At 46.3% G+C, this 21,842-nt stretch overlaps 1 protein-coding gene across 1 annotated transcript in view; it reads left to right on the forward strand.

Annotated features, from left to right (window-relative positions):
- The window catches only part of LOC149369695 (uncharacterized), a 97,290-nt gene that overhangs the window by 55,156 nt on the left and 20,292 nt on the right, over positions 1-21,842 (forward strand). Inside the window, exons 7-9 of the mRNA XM_089576289.1 lie at positions 7,919-8,259; positions 14,842-15,053; positions 16,023-16,217. Coding sequence (XP_089432415.1) covers positions 7,919-8,259; positions 14,842-15,053; positions 16,023-16,217 — 748 coding nt within the window. The remainder of the gene's footprint in view (positions 1-7,918; positions 8,260-14,841; positions 15,054-16,022; positions 16,218-21,842) is intronic.

Here is a 21,842-nt window from a genome sequence, read left to right on the forward strand (position 1 = left end):
AATGAAGAAAAATGCGTTCCACTCTTTAGCCACACGAGAGTGCTGAGGTGGCTTCATAGGCAGGGTGATAGGGAGATATTTGAAGCATTTTGCGTTGATAAGGCAGGGGACAAGTGCGTGAGCACACCCTCAGTAGCCCTCACGAAAAAAGAGATAATCTACCTGTCAAAAAACTTGCGCGTCAATTTGGTTTAAATGTTTACTCTGTTATGACAACCTGCTTCGTGATAAAGAGAAGGGGGCGGGGGTACAGTCTCCTGAGCATGCGCAGAATAGAAGTGTAAAAATCTGTTATGTGTGCATTAAAACGTCAGTGGAAGTGTAGCGTGCTGTGCCGTCGGTTCCTTTTGTCGCTGTCCTTGTGCTTTCCACGCTAGTTGCAATGTCGCAGTCACTAACGAATTCACACCACCTAGCCCAACTGTCTTCCATGATCATACTCCTCGTTTGTCTACCTGGCGGGGAGTCCCGGGACCTTCCTCTGTGTATAAGGGTGAATGAGAGGCGACAAAGTATTAGGAACCCTTAGTCAGTACATGCCGTATGAAAAAATCTGCAACAAAATCTGACCAGCCCCCGAAAACGGGTCGCACTGATGTGAAGATGTCAAGAAATTGAATCCACAGAAGCCAGAAACGTTTGCGAAGTTTTTTATGCTTCACTCAAACACTGATGTACCGGTAGCCAACCTGTCTGCATTTGTCATCGCCAACACCCTAAAAAGTTGTGTAGGCAAAGTCTACAAAGCGAAAAAACAGGGAACCTGAGATCTCCTTGTAGAAATAAACACAAAAGCACACCACCAAAGTGATGTCATTGGAGAATCTTGGAGAAATGAGTGTACAGGTAACCCCGCACAGCACTCTGAACCACTCAAAGGGCGTCATATCTGAATATGAACTCCTACAGAGTACCGATGGGGAAATGGAAAAAGAACTAGCCGAACAAGGAGTAATAGCAGCCCGACGAATAACCATCCGGAGAAACAATGCTGAAATCAAGACCAAACACATTGTCCTAACTTTCAATAGCACAACTCTGCCTCATTCTATCCACGCCGCATACCTCCATTGTAAAGTCCGCCCATACATACCGAATCCGAGACGATGTTTTAAGTGCCACCGCTTTGGACACAGCATGTTGGCTTGCCGGGGTAAACCCACTTGTGTCACATACGCAGAAGGCGCACATACAGAGGAAAGATGCGAACGCACACCAAAATGCGTCAACTGCAATGGCGCACATGGCGCGTACTCCAGGTCGTGTCCAGTGTGGAAAACAGAAACAAATCATAACTTTGAAGACCACAGAAAACCTGTCCTACCTTGAGGCAAAAAAACGCGTCTCTTTCCAACAGAAAGGGACATACTCTGAAGCGGTGACGCGGGGACCGCCGCCACCTTCAGTTTCTGTCGGCACACAGGTCGATCCGGTGGACCTGAGGTCGACAACCAAGTCCCCACCACAGAAGTCGGTGGTACAGTTCACAGGGCTGAAAATATCGCGAGAAGACCACGCAATCCTCGCCGGAGGCCCTCAGGCCCCACTTTCAGCAGCGGCATCCTCGGCGACTGACACCCAGAACAGCTCTGCTGAACTGGACCTGTCGCCCCACCCCTCTAAGAAGGCAACTGCTGGCCCAAGAGACTCTGCCTCTGGAGCAGGGCCTGTTTCAGCGGTGCCAACAAAAAAAATCTAATGCGAAGGCCACTGGCCATCGCAACCAAGAAGTATCCTCCACGTCCGCGGTGGACGATATGGATGTCAGCGAAAGTCCGCCGACATCTAAAACACACGCATCCGCGGCGTCTCCGCGGAAATCCGGCGCCACAAAAGTGGCGATGGATTCAACTCCTGGTTCGCCACCGCTGCAGCGGCGGCGAGACTCCCTAGAGAAAAAAGGGAAACCACGAATCACTGCTCCTGAGAACAAATAACTTTCCCCAATCCCCAGCTTATCACAATGGCGTATCTAATACAATGGAACTGTAGACGGCTACACAGAAACTGCACAGACATAACCGATATGCTGAAAACAATGGCACCTACAGCTGTGTGCCTGCAGGAAACGAACCTTGGGCAACAGCACACAAACATCTTAAAAAATATAATATTTTCCGGAAAGACCGAGTGCAAGCTAGCCGACTCTCAGGAGGCGTCGCTATAATTACGCTAAGCGATGTCCCTGCAAGAGAGGTATCATTAAAGACAAACTTAGCAGCGGTCGCTGTAAACATCATTAGCCATAAAACAATAACAATATGCTCTTTGTACATAACACAACACAATTACAATGCATGACCTAGAAGAACTTCTGGAACAGTTGCCTGAGCCATATGTGATAATTGGGGATTTTAACGCACCCTCCTCATTCTGGGGAAGTGAGCATAATGATTCCAGGGGTCAGCTCATCGAGGATTTTATTCTTTCGAATAACATATGTTTAATGAATACGGGAAAAGCCACGTACTGCTCCCCAGCTCTGGAAAAATGACCTGTCTCGATTTAGCATTTGCTTAACATTCGGTTTTTAATGATTTTATTTGGGATGTTTTGGACGACCCTCGGGGAAGTGATCACTTACCTACGGTTTTAAAGCTAACATCATCTACATTCATCCTCCCTACGAAGCCACGGCGATGGAAAATTCACCTCGCCGACTCGGCACTTTTCAGAACGAAGGCCACACTGGAAAAAGAATATGCCGAAAACTTTACGATAGAAGAAATAAATGAAAAATTTGTCATATGCTTAATATCTGCAGCAATAGAAGCCATATCACAAACGTCTGAAATTGCACGAAAAACACAAGTTTCGTGGTCAAATGAATGCTCATTGGCTAAAAAGCAGCAAAATAAGGCTTGGGGAAAACTTCACAGATATTCCACAGCATAAAACTTGCTCATCTTCAAAAGGGCTAGAGCCAAAGCACGATACATTAGACGCAACGCAGAAAGGGCATCATGGCAAAAGGACATATCCTCCATAAACAGCTCAATATCATCAAAGAAAATCTGGGAGCAGGTGCGGAAAGTCACAGGAAATTTGACTCCATTCACATTTCCAATGTTAACAACACCCGGTACTCAAACAACATTAGAAGAGCAGGCCAACATATTGGGTGAGCATTTTTCCACTGTTTCAAGCTCATCCAACTAAACACACACATTTCAAAAGCACAAAACAATGGTAGAAAAACAAACTGCCCTTTGGAACATGCATACATGAAGACTACAATCAGCTTATTACAATGCAGGAACTAAACACAGTACTAAGATCCGGTAAAATGACAGCACCAGGCCCAGACAATATACATTATGCCATGCTTGCTCACCTCTCTGTGAGTGCCAGAGAGGCTCTCCTAAAATTTTTCAATAAAATATGGATGAGTGCAGAAATCCCCCAAGCCTGGAAAGAAGCAATCATAGTACCCGTCCTAAAACCAGGGAAACCACAAACTAGTCCCACCAGTTACAGGCCAATAGCGCTCACTAGCTGTATAGCAAAATCATTCGAAAGCATCCTAAACATCAGACTAACCTTCATACTTCAGTCCCGACAAATTTTAGATATACACCAGTGCGGGTTTAAAAAGACATGTTCCACAACCGATCACCTTTTCCGCCTGGAAAACACCATCAGGGAAGCGTTCATCCAAAACCAACACTGCATCGGGGTCTTCTTCGACCTGGAGAAGGCTTACGATACAACGTGGACGTTCGGTATCCTCCGTGACCTAGCGGACCTACGTATCCGCGGCAGGATGCTCGGCTGTTTGAGCGACTTCCTAAGCAACCGCACGTTCAGAGTCCGCCTAGGCGCAACCTTCTCCAACAATTTTATTCAAGAAACTGGCGTACCCCAGGGGTGCATCTTCAGCGCGACCTTATTCATCATAAAAATGAACTCCATCGGAAAAGTAATCCCAAAATCCATAATGTACTCAGTTTATGTAGACGACCTCCAAATAGCATGCACGTCTTCCAGTATACCTACCTGTGAGCGGCAGATACAAATAACAATAAATAAACTGCCTACTTGGGCAGATAGAAACGGATTTAGATTTTCTCCTCAGAAAACAGTAGCAGTTCTGTTCCCTTTGATATGAGGCCTGCAGGCCGACCCCACACTATATCTAAACCAAACCCGTTTAGCTATCAAATAAGAGCAAAAATTTCTAGAGATAACTTTCGATAAATAACTTACTTTCTTTTAGAAGAGCAAGTTGCTGGGCTAGTTGGTGCTGTTGCATCGTGGTGGAGCAGCGCAAAGGACGGGACACAAGAAACAAGGAAAGACGAACACAGGCGCTGACTATCAACTGAATTTTTATTGCGAAATACAGAGAATATATAGCGATCATGAGGGGGTGGAACATAGATAAAAGGTTGCTCGGTCACCGGAATCCAGAAGACAGTCACGTCAGTAGATACAGTATGTTAGTGAATGTGGTGGCGGTGAAAGACGATAAAGAGAAGCGGAGGGTGTATAGGGCCAAGGCGCGAAATAACGGATGATCGATAATGAAAGATGAGGTCGCCTTAAAGGGACTAAAAGCTATAGACAATCAATAACAGAAATGATGGCATTAAAAACATAAAAATCGTTAAGAATCGTTACTTTCTTGCCACATATAAATAGCTTAAAGAAAAAAGCTTCCCAGGCCCTCAATGTGCTGAAACTACTGTAAAAAAAAAAAACGCTGGGTGTCTTATAGGGCATGCCTGTTACATATATATCGTTCTCTGGTTCGCTCTAAGTTAGACTATGGGTCCATAGTATATGGCTCAGCAAGACCATCCTACATTAAACGACTGGATCCCGTCTACAATCTTGGTTTAAGGTTGTCTTCCGGTGCTTACAGAACTTCCGCAATAGCAATTCTGTATGTGGAAACTAATGAACCTTCGTTAGAAGATCGAAGAACTGCACAAACTTGTACATACATCCTCAAAATCCTTTTTCAGCCTAAACATCTCTGTTACCCAATTGTCACGAAGTGCCCATCCCGAATACTCTTCAACAACAAGCCTCACGCGATTAAGCCGTTGCTCTTGCGCTTCGAAGAAAAATGCCAAGCCCTGAACATACTCAATGAAATTAAAAATATTGCCCGAAGACACGAAGCGCTACCACCGTGGTACTCTTTTCCCGCAGTGTGTGACGTCAAACTAACACCCCTCAGGAAAACCTGTACGCCACACGACCATATAATACAAGAATATCTAGCACTACAACAAAAATACAGAAATTACACTGCATTTTATACTGATTGGTCAAAAACTCATGGTCATGTAGGAGGCGCAGTAATACAAGGAAAAAATAAAAATGCAGTACGACTGCTCTCATGTGCTACAGTTTTCACCGCTGAGTGTTATGCCATTTGTGTTGCGGTACAGAAAATAACAAATGAAAACATCAAAAACAGCATCATTTATACAGATTCACTGAGCGTCCTTACAGCATTAAACTCCAAAAATGCCACGGAGCCACTGATAGGAAGCATGATACACAATATTGTAAAGGTCACAACACAAAAGCATGTTATAAAATTTTGCTGGGTTCCCAGTCACGTTGGCATTAGGGACAATGAGAGAGTCGACATGTGTGCTGCACCAACCAGAACCATGGAAATAAAACATGTGAATTTGCCTCCTAGGGACTACATGAAGTTAGTACATAGCAAACTAAGAGCCAAGTGGCAAGCTGCTTGGGAAAATGAAGGAAAAACAAAATGCGTACCATGAAGCCCATTTTAAAAGAATGGAAATCATGCCGCCATAAAGAGCGTTTTATCGAAGTAATTTTATGTCGTTTACGCGTAGGTCACAGACACATCACCCATAACTTGTTATTAACAAAAAAAGACAAACCTCTGTGTGAAATGCGTGGTGAGGAGCTCACAGTAAATGACATTTTAATTTCTCGCTCGCGTCTCGAACAACTTAGAAAAAAAAATTTTTACGGTATTTTACAATGAACACATTCCATTTCATCCCGCATTACTTTTAGGCGAGCAAACACTTGTCGAGTTTTCACTTGTTTGTAAGTTTCTAAAGAAAGCCAATGTTTTAAATGTAGTATAATGTAACCTCTGTACACTTGACATAACATCATCTAACCTTGTGTTTGGCGCATGATAGCTATAGTTGCTTATGCGCCATAAAACCCATATAATTAACCAACTAACCTCCGCGATTTAGCAGAGTTTGGCATCCGGGGAAGGATGTTGAACTGCATAAAGGACTTCCTATCCAACGGTTCCTTTCACGTGCGCCTAGGCTCAACCATCTCAAAGAAGTTTGTTCACGAGAATGGAGTACCACAGGGGTGCATTTTAAGCACTACACTCTTTGTCGTAAAAATGAATTCGTTAGCACAAATCATCCCAAAATCAGTTATGTACTCCGTTTATGTTGACGATCTCCAGATCGCTTGCACATCAACCAACACATGAACGTGCGAGAGACAAGTATAATTGACAATAAACTAGCGGCATGGGCAGACAGAAACGGATTCCAGTTCTCTCCTCAAAAAACAGTGGCCGTCATGTTCTCTCTCAAACGAGGCCTAAAGAACAATCCCGCCCTCCAACTAGGGGAAACAGAATTACCAGTAAATGAACAGCACAAATTTCTAGGTATAATTTTTGATAAAAAGCTCACTTTCCTCCCACATATTAACAACCTGAAAAAGAAAGCTTCCCGATCCTTGAATGTTCTAAGGGTGCTTTCACGTAAACGGTGGGGGTCCGACAGGACATGCCCTTTGCTCATTTATCGTGCTCTAGTACGATCCTGTCTAGATTACGGGTGCATCGTATATGGGTCAGCGAGACCATCATACCTAAAACGACTGGACCCCGTGCATAACCTCGGTTTACGTCTCTCAACTGGCGCTTACAGAACACCCTCAAAAACAGTCTCTGTCGAAACAAATGTACCCTCCCTCACAAATAGAAGAGCCATACTGACATCTGCATATGTACTAAAAACACGTTCACTGCCAAAGCATCTCTGCTACCCCATAGTAACAAAATGCCAATCCAGACAACTGTTTAACAACAAACCACAAGCAGTCAGGCGACTACTCCTCCGTTTTGAAGAAATATGTGAAGAATTAGGTGTACTACAGAAATCAATTTTCATACACCTTGAGCTTGGCGCATGCTAGCCTTAGATGGTTATGCGCCACTAAACCCAACACAACACAACACAACCCATAGCTCTGGGGATTGTCTGGCGCCGAAGTTCTATAGGCGAGCTAGCTTCGATGCAGCTTTAAAAAGTGACACTTGTTCCGGACAACCCTAGTAGCCCGATTAGTTAGGTACAAAGCATAGTCGTGTCTAGTCGCCTTCTCGACCCGGCTGAACCCCACAGGTGTGCCAAAGCCACAACCAACACATCAGAGCCCCTATGTACGTAGGCCGCGGCGAGCGTACACGGCGTCGGCCCGCGCCACCACGCGCATTTGCACAACGATTAGTGAGGCTGGTCCCAAACCGCGACACAAAAACCTAGTTTTTAGCAAGGTTTGTTCGTGCACGGTGCCTACCGTGCACAGCGTGGAAGCCGAGAACCGAACGTACATATCTTGTGCTGCACTGCCGCAAAACACCAACAAATACAGCCGAAAAGGGCGCCGGAAGCCGATCAAACCGCTCATCTGCGTCCGCTGCTCCGCAAGCCAATGGCCACTATTCAGCAGCGGCCCCGCGCCGCTGCAGTCGGCGCATTTACTGGAGGGCGAACACGATCTGTGCGTGCTCTCCGGCGCGGAGGGCGCTCAGTGTCAACACCTAAAATATTCTCACACCGTGGTCTAGACCTAGTCTTCCTTTTTTACGCTTAACACTCTTTAATCAGTGTCCTTTCTAAATGTTTCCAACCACCTGAAGGATGCCTTGCGGTTCCAGGTTGAGCGTTGGTACCAGCACGTGGTCGGCGGAGGTGGTGCGCGACTTCCGCCATCAACTGCAAAACAACCCCGGCTCATCGATCAACCAGCTATACACGTCGCTGCGCCCACCGTGCCGACTTGACTGCCAGTGTGGAGGGGATCATCTGTCATCGCTCGAGGTGGTGCTCCGGACGATAGCCGTGGATGACGGCATTGTACCGGAGCTGAGAGCCTACCTTCCCCTGACACGGAGCCTGAGGCGATTCCACTTAAGCCTCCCGGCATCACCTTCCGGCGCACACTTCATAATTGAGGGTATCGCTCTGAACAACAGCATCGAGGATCTCAACTTGAGCTGTAAGTAAAATAGGAAGATAGAGGGAGGGCTATCACCTACCACTGCGCAAAGCACAGAGGTTGCACTAAGTATAGCCTGCGCAACTTTGGTCCTGCATGACGGCCTTGACTTTGCTTACTAGCGCCTTTTGCATAAGTTTTGTTTAGTAAAAATTTTATTTACATATGTACACATGCCAAGGTTACCAGATACAGTGACATTTACAAGAACGCATGACAATAAGCATGTAAGGCGAGCCAATTAAACAGGTACCATAAACATTGCATAAGTTCTCAACAGCAGATAACGGTTTAAAAAATTACCTTGCTGCGGGCTGCTAGAAAATTTCTAAATTAGGTCCTCCTTCGAGTGCAGTTGACCTGCACCGGTTCGCCTGCCGATTAAGCTTGTGTAACTAGAGCATATTGAGGTGCTAGTAGAGATGATTCACCCCTTAAGACCAATCTGCTCTTCTACAACATAAGCATAACAAGAGCTTATTTTTTTGCACTCCGGTACCACCGTGAATTGCTGGTATGTCAAGTCAGCCGCAATCAGTCGTGCATGTCGACCTGCCTGCTCTGCACGTGCCTCTGCGCTAGGAATAGATACCGTGTTTTGATGCGGTACTGTTGTTGCCACAGGGCTCTGTTTACGACGAACGTAAATGTTTCATTGTTTTTCTATTGAATAAATATGAGCCTATCTCGTATGTGCTACTTCTAGTTCTAGCCAGGTGCTTATCCCTTTCATACTCGGATTGCTTTCATTTTTCCTTTGTCGGGTCATTGTGGTCGCGTAGGATGCCAGAGGCTTCTCAGCTTCGGCAGCGTCGCGCTTTCTGCGCCAGTGAACAGTGCCAGAAGGGGTCACTGGTTTAACCGCCATCACTCTTCACTATGTGGCCACGATCTCGATAGTGGAGTAACCCTCACCAGTTAAGACAGTATAGACGAACCTATCCACCACCAAGCACGAAACTGCCAAGGAACAGTCGGTAACATGGAGACAGCTGCAGACCAATGCCTATCCTCACATGAGCCTCCTCAAGAAAACCCACCAGTCTCTGCACTGGGATAAATGCCCACTACGCGGCAAATGTCCCTCGCCATACCACTCAGCATGGGAATGTTCCAAAACTTGGGCTGTCCTGATTAACCTTTACTATACTCTTTACTATACTGATTAACTTTTACTATACTGTTGAGCCCCCGAAAGGACATCTGCGGTGTGCAGATGTTGGTGAATTGAGACACGAGGGGTTCCCGAGCATCCGCTGGGACGTCCACGCAGTTGAATAATGGTGAGCAGTGCGTCATCACGGACCCGCGCACCCGCGCTTAGCCGTGCGTGGCATCGCTGTGTCCGAGGGAAAGGGGACACTGATGGTTTCACCGATGCCGAATGTTTGGGCCTTCAATGCCCCTCGGCGGATGCAACTCACCACTTTGGCCCCAGCTTCACGCAGACGGCACCTCCAGCGTGACCCGACCGGGGGAAATCGGCAGTCGCCTTATCCTGTCCTCCCCTTCACCAAGCTTTCACTTCCCTATCTTCTTTTTCACAACTTTCCTGCCTTCTCCTCTCTTACTGACTCTTTCCTTTTTCCGGGCAGCGAGCCTTAACGTTGTGTAGAGCCCCATATTTGGCTGTAGTCGTGGCGTACAGCCCGTGAGGGCAGGACTAGAATGCATGTTCCTCTGCGGCCCCCCCTTGGGCTCCGTGGTGGGCGGCTACCACCGCTGCTGAATAGAAAACTCTCTATGGCCACTTCGTTTTTTTTTTCAACCGATCGCCCTCCGAAACGAGGGCGCACCGAAGTGACTGCAAATATTTTCAGGAAGAATGCAAAGAGTTATCCAAGGTTCCACGTGGTCCACAGCGAGAGCGTGTACATAACTGCACGACTGGTGTCGCCCTTCCTAGTAACATGAAGACTAACCAAAGTTATAGAAGAAGGCAGTGAAATAAACTAGCAAATGGCGACCTCCTGTTGGAATTCCTTTAGTCATGAATATGAGAATCTATGAGTAGTTACAGGTTTCGGAGAAATACCAGTGACTATCCGCCAGCACCGTTCATTGAATACTGTTCGCGGAGTAATTTCCGACCATTACCGGAAGTGCCTAAAAGAACTCCTAGACGGTCTTAAAGAACAAAACGTAGGAACTATGTAGAGGATAAACCTCAGAAGTGATGATGCGGAAACTCAAAGCACATTGTCCTTACCTTCTTGTTTAGCATACTTCCACATTCAGTAAAGGTACGATACACAAAACTCAAGCTCAGATCATCCATTCCAAACCCACGTCGATGCTACAAAAGCAGGAGGTATGGCCACGGCTCGCATAGCTGCCAAGGCCAACAAGCCAGCGCCAAATGTGCTTCCCAAGCCCATCCTGTTGAGAACTCTATAGTTCAATCACACATTGGCGTAATCCGGCTTACAATCATGCCCAGCCTGGAAGAAATAGAAAAATGATCTCACTTAAGGTACAACTGGATATATCATTCATGGGAGCGCGGAAACGACTTTCGTGGCAAAATACAAGCTGCTTCGCTGCGGTGCAGCAAGGTGCAGCAAGGCAGAGCATCACAGCAGCCTTCGGCGCCTGCCCAGGCAACGAACAGTGACCATGGAGCAGAGCCACCCGTGCCCCTTGTGGCAGCAGCTAGCGCTGTGCCACCAGCCAATAAACAGGCTACGCGGACGTTCAGGTCAGCGGGCCGCAAGGCACCTCTCCCACAGGAGAGTCCCAACTTGAAAACAACCGTGGGTTCTGCACGGCCGTCCAACGTATCCGAGGGTGTAATGGGCACAAATCATCCCTCGCCCCCGCTGTAGCGGCGGCAAAGCTGTCTTCAACGCAAAGACCCACCGACCTGCTGTTCTACCCTTTTCCCCAACTAGTCTATAACCGTGAAATTTCTAGTTCACTAGAAGTGTCGTGTCGTTTTAACGCACTACTCTGGCGTAACAGGTACTTTAAATTCATTATCCCAGGTAGGGCTGTGTCTCCAGGAGACCAACCTTGGACCGCAGCGGGACCTTGAGCGGGAATGTAGAGGAGCAAAAAAGAGGCAAAAAACGGAGAAATATTTCGTCGGTACCCCTGCACAGGAAAACAATCAATTGTATAAAGACGAGGGCCAAAGATGATACATCCGTCGTAAAGCTGAGAAAACTTAATGGAAAGGTTATGTATCTTCCAAAAACAGTTCCACTGCATCAAAAATTATGTGGGGCAAGTTCACAAGCTTCATGACAACTTCTCCCTTTTTGCGTTTACTTTCCTGACGCCCTCTGTTGCCCAAACAAGTATTCCTAAACAGGCCGACATATTTGAGGTGCGCTTCTCACATGTTTCTAGTTCACTACAGTACACTAACTCCTGCCTAAAGCACGAACAAAGAACAGAAATACAGACTTAGAACTAGTCGTTACACTAACGAACCCCACAACAGTTTGATTACATTTCCGTACGAGATGCATTGTGAAATGCTAGCCCATTTGTCTGAACATGTGGTAGAAGCACTCTTGACATTTTTTAACAAAACCTGGGGGTCGGGAAAAATGCGTGAGGCTTCATTAAATGCAGTTATGGTGCCATTCCTGAAACCTGGAAAACTCCCAACCTCTCTTACTAGTTACAGGCTAACAGCTGTAAGCAGCTGCCTTGCCAAATCCTTTGAAATCACAGTAAATATTAGGCTAATGTTTATTCTTGAATCTCACTAACTGCTTGGCCTCCACCAGTGTGGCTTCAGAAAAGCTTGTTCAACAGTGGGCCATCTTGTCGGGCTTGAAAGCACTTTCCGAGAAGCATTCATACGTAGGCAACACCGTTTGGCAGTTTTCTTTTGACATGGAAAAAGCTTACGATACCCCTTTCGCGTTTGAAATTCTCCACGACCTGGCATGTCTGGGCATCCGCGGCTGAACGGTTAACTCCTTTGAATGTTGAATTTCTTGTCGATTCACTCATTTCAACTTCCCCTCAGTGCAACTCTCTTGAGAAGCTTAACTCAGTAGGACAGTGTACTTGAGGGATGCTTTTTACACACAACACTTTTCACCGTAAAAATGAACTCCATACCCAAAGTAATCTCAGTCTATCATGTGCTCAGTTTTTTCGATGGCGTCCAAATTACATGCTCCTCATCCAGCTTATCAACGCGTTAAAGACAAGTACAACTCACATTAAACAAACTTGGTAAGTGGGCAGACATAAATGGATTTAGGCTTTCCCACAAAAGCAGTTGCCGCCTTTTTCTCTCTTAGGATAGGCCTGCAGCCTGATTCCACTCTGCACTTAAATGAAACCATTCTGCCCCCCCCCCCCCCCCTACAAAAGATATATATATTTTTAGGTGTAACACTCGACAAGACTCCCAATCCTCCCGACACATAAGTTTATAGACAAAGCTTCTCGAGCTTTTAGCGTATGCCCGCCGCGGTGGCTCAGTGGTTACTGCGCTCGGCTGCTGACCGGAAAGACGCGGGTTTAGATACCGGCTACGGCGGCTGAATTTCGACGAAGGAAAAATTCTATAGGCGCGTGTACTGTGCGATGTCAGTGCACTTTAAAGAACCCCAGGTGGTCGAAATTTCCGGAGCCCTTCACTACGGCATCCCTCATAGCCTGAGTCGCTTTGGGACACCAATAAACGAAACTAAACTAAACTACCTTTAAACATACTTAAAGTGATCTCGCGAAGACACTGGGCTCTGAGAGGATATGTTTTCTCCATATCTAACGTGCAGTAGTGCGCTGCTGTGTTGTTTGCGGGTACGTGGTCTATGATTCAGCAAGACCATCATACCTTAAACGAATGAATTCAGCACATAACCGAGGTTTGCGCCTTTTGACGGGGGCATAGGGGACACCACCTGTGCCTAGCCTCTATGTGGAATCAAATGAACCTTCACTAGCTGACAGAAGCATGCTTGCTTGTTCATACATTCTTAAAATCCGTCCGTTACCGAAACACATCTGTTACCCCATACTTATAAAATGCCCTTTAATGCCATACCCCAAGCCATCAGACCACTTATGCTCCGTTTTGAAGACCAGTTCCAGGAATTCGACATACTTTATGCACTGCTTGATATTGCACAGAGACCTGAACTGTTGCAACCTTGGTACAATTTCCCTGTAGTATGTGACGTCACATTAACAAACCGTTTCGTAAAACACAAGCATCTCATGAACACATTATACGTGAGTTCTTAGCACTGAACGAGAAATAGTTATCATGCAGCATTTTATACAGATGGTTCCCAAACAATACAATGTTGCTGGGCTGTAGTATAAGAAAAACAAGAAAAAATAGTAAGGCTGCCTTAGTGTGCGTTCAATTTTACTGACGAACGTTACGCCATATTCCTAGCTGCAGAAAAAATACTGAAGAACAACACCGAAAAAAAGTATCGTTTATACAGACTCCCTCAGCGTAATTATCTCTACCACCAAAAAATGCATCAAAACCTCTAATAGGAGACAGCGCACAACCTAGTAGCGGCCGAAACACAAATTAGTCTATTGGGTACTAAGTCACGCAGAAATCTGCGGTCCCGGCATGTCCGATGTATGTGTCGCAGCCGCCTGTATGCTAAATTACAGAAAGTTAAAATACGCATTACGATACTAAAAAATTTGTACAACAAAAACTGGGAGAAGATTGGCAGGGTGCATGGGATAATGAAGCAAATAAGTTACACCTAGTAAAGCCAGTTATGGAATACATGAAGTCATCAAGAACGTTTCATTGATATAATTTTAAGGCGCCTTTCGTATTGACACACGGCAGATAACTTCATTCTTGCAAATGAATAGAAACCAACATGCGCACACTGCGGAGAAATCGCCATCACAAACCATATATTAATATTCTGTACAAAACTTGATCTACTTAGATGAAAGCATTTCCGACGACCAGCACATCCCATTACACCCTTGCTTGTTCCTAGGGAAAATGCCCTAGTCAAAACCTGTTCTCTTGTTTCGTTCCTAAAAGATGCAGACGTCCTACACCTGCTGTGGTGTTTGACCCATGACGGGGCCTTATCTGCTGATGCGCCATAAAAGCCAACATAACACAACACGTATACTCGTGAGCAGTGGGAGGCTGCGATGACCAACTTGAATCTAGTGGCATTACTATTACCCGCGATCTACGACAAGCAGAGCGTGCCTCAGGTCGCTGAAGGAATCCATTTGCGCTATAGCGTAATACACTCAAGGCGGAAATAGTGTCCCCTCAAGTTTTACAAAACGATGGCTTCGTCGTGAAGACGTGGAGCATGAACATATCTGGAAATCCGAGTTCTTTTCTGTGTTAATGCTGCGGAAATCGCGCATTAATGCGTGAGAATAATAGCGCGTCGGTTTCCAGTCGAAAACTAAAATCGTGCTCTGGATTTTTTTTTCTCGTCCTTCTCTCTTCTTCCGTTCGCACAATTTTTTTGAAGTTTCCGGCTATTTGTGTCAACTTGTAGTGCAGCTTGAGCTTTGAACGAACTGGCTGGCTGATTACGGTTAAAAATCCATTGATGCTGCTTCAAAAATCGACCAAGTGCAGGTTCTTCCCCATCCTCGCAGGGTTATGTGTGAACCAGGAAGACATGCAAGTGCTTTGTGACTGGGTTGGAAGAAGCCGGCGTCTGCACAGGCTGTACGTAGCACTGATCGGCGAAGGAGACCTATTGATCCTGCAAAAGCTTTCCACAATTCTGCAGGCCAGTTACACGCTCACATCCATGGGCGTGAGGCGCTGGCCAAGGGATGTAGCTTTACTGAGCGCCGTAAACCTGGTAAGGAACTTATGCTTGCCGTACACGAGTCTATAAAATTTCTTCGATAGATGTTCAGTTTGATATGGCCGTCAGCTTTGTTTTGGTATGGCTGTTGATGGTGCAGCAAACTCTCTTATTAAAGAATCGCTAGCCGATGCCGTGCATTTTTGCATGTTCGCTTATGGCGTATGTCCAATAACTTGAAAACCACTTATAAGGTTTAGTACAACGCACAAGAGCGACGAAAAAAAATTCGAACAACGCGGCGCCCGCGCACCGCTGTTCCATTTTTTTGTGCTCTGAGTGGTAAGAAAAATACATCACGGTCATCCTAGAATGTATTGTGGACCACTTCTTTTCTACTACAGAAATAAACCAACCGTGATGGAAAATATTCGAGCAGCGGAGCACGTAGGCGCCTCGTGGCTCGCACCTATTTTCATCGCCCTTGTACCTGAAACTTGTTACCCCCTGTACACTGTTCGTTAATCATGACATCACAGGACAACAATCGCATGAGCTGCTGACGATTTGCAGCAGCCTGCAGCAGGTCCCAGAACTTTCAATATTCAGATGGTACCCCGTGGTCCACTGCTTACTGGTAATATCTGCATCCATTCCTCCCCCCCCCCCTCCTTACCCGTGCCATAAAGCGCCCACGCTAAACCCTGCCAAGCTGAGGCCTACCTCGATCTTGAAGAGCAGCCCGCTGGACAAGAGCGTGGTACATGGGCATCAGACATCGCAGTTCTCTCATCAGCCAGACCTACCTTGGACACACTACCTGCGAGAGGAACTCTAGAAAACTTGCCCTCCTTCCGGAGTTTAACAAAATTCCGACTGGCTAACATGTAAATGAGTTTTGAGGTCGTTCCATAACCCAGCAATTGTTTGCCGCCGTCGGGCACGCCCGGACATTCGCTCGCACCGAATATGCGTCAAGGCGAGTATGTGCTACAAAGTACCTTCCCCGTTTTACCCTTGCAGGTTCGGCGCAACTACGGGCTCGTCCAGTGCGCGGCTGGGTTTATCCTTGGCTCTTCAATGAAGCGCGCTGCGGTGGCCTTCGAACAGGTATCATGGCATCCGACGATCTCCACGGTTGTCCAGAGCATGGGGTCTCTGGGTGAGGCAGATGCCGCGCTGAGGATCCGAAAGGCCGCCTGGCGTCTCCGCGACGAGGTAAGCGTGCACAGAGTGATCATCTTGTGGATCCTAGGCAAAGAAGCCGCGTCGGTCGCATACGGTGTGGTACACACCGTGCTCCGGCAGTTGCACTTCGATGGAGACTGAATGCTAGAGGACTGTGTAGTGTGCTATGTCAGTGCACGTTAAGGAACCTCAGGAGCTTTGTTCTTTGACTACGCTGAGTAGTGCAAAGGATAAAACATGCCAATCACTGGACGTGGCACAACTGTGAACTCAAGGTTTATTTGAAAAAAAAAATTAATGGGCATATGAAAGGAAATGCGAGCCATCACTGAGCATGCGTGTCACTTTTTTTCCCATTAACAACAGTGTGAGCTGTTTAAAAAAAACACAGCTGACACAGCCCTCCCATTCGGTGATAGTGCCACTGAAGGCGTACTTCCAACACCTTCGCATGGATTGGCGCTTGTGTAGGAGAGTGAGAAGGCGGTTGTTGGCAAACAGCTTACGCAGTTGTTAATGAAAACCAGCGACAGGCATTTTCAGTTAATGCTTCTATTTCCATTGATATGCCCTTTTTTGAATAAAGTTTCAGTTGATAGTTGCTCCACGTCCAGTCGACTTGTTTTGTCCATGTAACTACTCCACCCAGTCAAGCAACAGCCCAGTGCAATACCAACTAACCTTATCTTGAACCACCAGGTGGTTGAAATTATCTGGCGCCTCAACTACCGCGTGCCTCATAGTCTGAATCGCTTTTGGATGTTGAACGCTAAAACACCAAACCAAACTAAAACAAAACATCTTGCTCCTGTGGAGTGCAGCTTACTTTCGACTATGAAAAAAGCTTCTGAACGTTACGGGCAATGCCGACTCCTTTCTGGAACGCCTATTAACTTAAGAGGTATTGGATATTTACACAAAACCGACGTCACACTACGGCGCAGTCGCCAGCTAGCCTACGAAAGATCGGCAGCGCGGAAGCTCGTAGTTCGCTCCGTTGTGTAAATAGTTCTCCGGCACTTGTTACTACGTAGTTGCCGGAGTGCTACTGCAAAAATATGCCTTAGGTGTGTGTTACGTGGATGGTCGCAGGTTAACGGCGCAGCAAAGTGTCAGTGTTGCTGCAAAAATGTGCGTTGTCTTATATGAATTGTCACACGATAACGGTACTAAAAAGCAGCAAAGGGTCAGTGTTGCTGTAAAATATGCGTTAAGTGTGCATTACATGGATGGTCACACGATAGCGGCCCTGAAAAGAAGCTAAGTGTCAATGCACGAGTTTCGTGGTGCGAGAAAGACAATGAAAATGGGAGAAAAGGGTTTAGTATGACGTGTGCATGATCTTGAAAGCGCATTTGTTATCAGGCCGCAATCCTATATTCCCGAAAAGGTTTTCTTCCTTGACTTCAAGGGCCTATGTAAAGACAAAGCGCTTCTATTTGTAAAATATCCATGAGTACATAAGACTACGGGGCCCATTTTATGCTGCGAAAATTTTGTGGATGCTGTATAGTGGCAGGCCGTATGACAGCGTGCATGTTAGGTGATATCCTGCTTGATATTATTGTAGAGGGGGAGGTGGTATGCCTTCATTCAAATTCTATTGCTTTATTTTTTTCGTTTCGTTATTGTAAAGGAGCAGTGAATAGAAAGTGGACGAGCTGCACTAAACTATGCATACATTCTCAGTATAACATCACGAACTAAACACCTCTGTTATCTAATCGTTACTACTTGTCTTCCTCAACTATATTTCGCCAATAAAGCCCAAGCACCCAGGCCAGAACATTTTCAATTTGAAGAGATGTGGCCCAGACCTCGTATACAGGACACAATATCAGCTATTGCACAGAGCCAACGACCCACATGATATGGCTATCGTACACAATTAATCGAGAGAAAAACACCAAGAGAACACACCTTGTAAAAATATCTTGCACTAAAAGAAAAATATGACAGCTACACTGAGTTTAAAATACATGGTTCGAAAGCTGCAGTTAACGTTGGAAGTCTAGCAGTGGAGGAAAAAAAAGAACTTGCTCAGTGTGCATCAATATCTAGAGCGAATTTTTGGGCTGTCATTTGTAGTGTTCAGAAAATGTTAGACGACCTCATCGAGAACAGTATTATCTGCACTGATTTTTCCAGCTTAATATTAAGCACTACACTCCAGCAATGCGGTCATACTGTTATTTCGTGATGTACACGTAATACAACAATGATGACAATGCGAGGTTATAACACAAAATCTGCTGGGTCTATGCGCTGTACAAGCTCGCAGAAAGACGTCAAGAAATAAACAAGGAACATAGAGAATGCATGAAGTGATTTTTGGTTGTATTCTCATTTGGCACACAGATCTTACACACACCTTTATTTTTAAAACCAAGTCAAACCTACACATGTGAACTATGCTAATATGTGGGAATCGTCAAGTCAGATTTTATAGAGGCCCGTGTACTGTGCGACTTCAGTGCACGTTAAAGAACCCCAGGTGGTCGAAAATTCCGGAGCACTTCACTACGGCGTCCCACAAAGCCTGAGTCGCTTCGGGACGTTAAACCCCAATAAACCAATCAAGCCAGATTTTGTGTTCATGCAGAAAGATGGAGAGATGAAGGAAAAATACCTCTGGCAGTTTAATGACGAGCACATCAGGTTACACCATGGTTACTCGTGCGAGAAAAAGAAGTTGTTTCCTCCGTTTTTACGTTTTCAAAGGGCCCAAACCTCCCGAAAAAACTTTTAGATGTTAAATAATATTTCCAGAATGCAAACACATTAACCTTGCGTTTACCGCCTGATGACCCTAGTTGCCTCCTTTGCATAAAGCAAAACACACACAATGATTATAAATCCACTCCAAAGGAGGGTCGGCCGTCCGCAGTGCCTCTTCTACGCTGGCTTTTGTAAAACGCCAGACAGCGATTTATTCTTCCCTGATTTAATCTTCGACACCGTTGAGAAATGAGTCTGTTTCACACGAGCTGCCACCACCGACGTACAGGCGCGACTTTATCATGAAACTGTGATTACACTTACGCTGTCACCAGAAGGTATCTTCCATAGGGTCGCAATATTAAAAGCTATCTTCCATAGAGTTGCCATGTTGTACCAATTGAGGTCCTCCTATAGGTCGTCAAAATCTCCAGTAGCGTACAGTCAGCTGAATTCCGGAAAATCTACCTTGGGTCATGAGTGCCAAGCGCTCCTACGCAGAAGACACAGCACTCTAAAATCAAACTGACATTTAGACTAAATAAGTATTTAGGGCGCAGGGAGTACAACCTGGCCTTCGTTAGCGCGTTCGAGCACTCCTACACAAAAGATGTACAACACTGTAAAATCATGGTCACACATAATTGCGCTTTTGAAAAAGACCTGGGACAACACAGGGAGGACACCCCGCAGGGGCACCTTGTGTAACGAGGTGTTGGTGCTGGGCGCCACCACGGACCTCAGCCCCCATACCGAAGCTGTCATCCGTACCGTGGCGATAGGTTGAGAGGTGGAGGGAAGAAACCACGAACGGTGGCGGTCGAGGAAGTGGTCAATCCTCGGCCGATGGGCTCCTCGTCTGTCAACCAGACGGGGAGTCCCGGGACCTTCCTCTGTGTATAAGGGTGAATCAGAGGCGACAAAGTATTAGGAACCCTCCGTCAGTACATGCCGTATGGATAAATCTGCAAAATAATCTGATCGTCCCCCAAAAAGGGGTCGCACCGATGTGAAGAAATTGAACCCACAGAAGCCAGAAACGTTAGCGAAGTTTTTTATGGTTCACTCAAACACTGATGAACCGGTAGCCAACCTGTCTGTATTTGTCATCGCCAACACCCTAAAAAGCTGTGTAGGCAAAGGCTACAAAGAAAAAAAGCAGCGAACCGGAGATCTCCTTGTAGAAATAAACACAAAAGAACAAAGCAACAAACTGATGTCATTACAGAATCTTGGAGAAATGAGTGTGCAAGTAACCCCGCACCCCACCCTCAACCACTCAAAGGGCGTCATATCTGAATATGAACTCCTGCAGAGTACCGATGTGGAAATGCAAGAACTAGCTGAACAAGGAGTTATAGTAGCCTGACGAATAACCATCCGGAGAAACAATGCAGAAATCAAGACCAAACACATTGTCCTAACTTTCAATAGCACAACTCTGTCTGATTCCATCCACGCCGCATACCTCCATTGTAAAGTCCGCCCATACATACCGAATCCGAGATGATGTTTCAAGTGCGAGCGCTTTGGACACAGCATGTTGGCTTGCCGTGGTAAACCCACTTGTGTCACATGCGCAGAAGACGCACATACAGAAGAAAGATGCGAATGTACGCCAAAATGCATCAACTGCAATGGTGCACATGGCGCGTACTCCAGATCGTGCCCAGTCTGGAAAACAGAAAAACAAATCATAACTTTGAAGACCACAGAAAACCTGTCCTACCTTGAGGCAAAAAAAAAACGCGTCTCTTTCCAATAGAAAGGGACATACTCTGAAGCGGTGACGCGGGGACCACCGCCGCCTTCAGTTTCTCTCGGCACAAAGGTCGATCCGGTGGACCTGGTGTCGACACCTAGGTCCCCACCACAGAAGTCGGTGGTACAGTTCACAGGGCTGAAAAGTTCGCGAGAAGACCACGCAATCCTCGCCGGAGGCCCTCAGGCCCCACTTTCAGCAGCGGCATCCTCGGCGACAGACACCCAGAACAGCTCTGCTGAACTGGACCTGTTGCCCCACCCCTCTAAGAAGGCAACTGCTGGCCCAAGAGGCTCTGCCTCTGGAGCAGGGCCTGGTTCAGCGGTTCCAACAAAAAAGACCAATGCGAAGGCCACGGGCCATCGCAAACAAGAAGCATCCTCCATGTCCACCGTGGAGGATATGGATGTCAGCGAAAGTCCGCCGACATCTAAAACACACGCATCCGCGGCGTCTCCGCGGAAATCCGGCGCCACGAAAGTGGCGATGGATACAACTCCTGGTTCTTCATCGCTGCAGCGGCGGCGAGACTCCCTAGAGAAAAATGAGAAACCACGAATCACTGCTCCTGAGAATAAGTAACTTTCCCCAATCCCCAGCTTATCACAATGGCGTATCTAATACAATGGAGCTGTAGAGGTCTACACAGAAACTACACAGACATAACCGATATGCTCAAAACAATGGCACCTACAGCTGTGTGCCTGCAAGAAGCGAACCTTGGGCCACAGCACACAAACGCCCTAAAAAGATATAATATTTTCCGGAAAGACCGAGTGCAAGCTAGTCGACTCTCGGGAGGCGTCGCTATCATTACGCAAAGCGATGTCCCTGCAAGAGAGGTATCATTAAAGACAAAGTTAGACGCGGTCGCAGTAAACATCATTAGCCATAAAACAATAACAATATGCTCTGTGTACATACCACCACACAACACATTACTTCTTGGACAGTTGCCAGAGCCATATGTAATAATAGGGGATTTTAACGCACATTCCTCATTCTGGGGAAGTGAGCATACTGATTCCAGGGGTCAGCTCATCGAGGATTTTATTGTTTCGAATAGGATATGTTTTATGAATATGGGAAGAGCCACGTACTGCTGCCCCAGCTCTGGAAAAATGACCTGCCTCGATTTAGCACTTGCATCACCATCTAATTTTAATGATTTTATA

Source organism: Amblyomma mixtum, chromosome 1 (genome assembly GCF_055824585.1).
Source record: "Amblyomma mixtum isolate Tamu chromosome 1, ASM5582458v1, whole genome shotgun sequence".
Lineage (NCBI taxonomy): Eukaryota > Metazoa > Arthropoda > Arachnida > Ixodida > Ixodidae > Amblyomma > Amblyomma mixtum.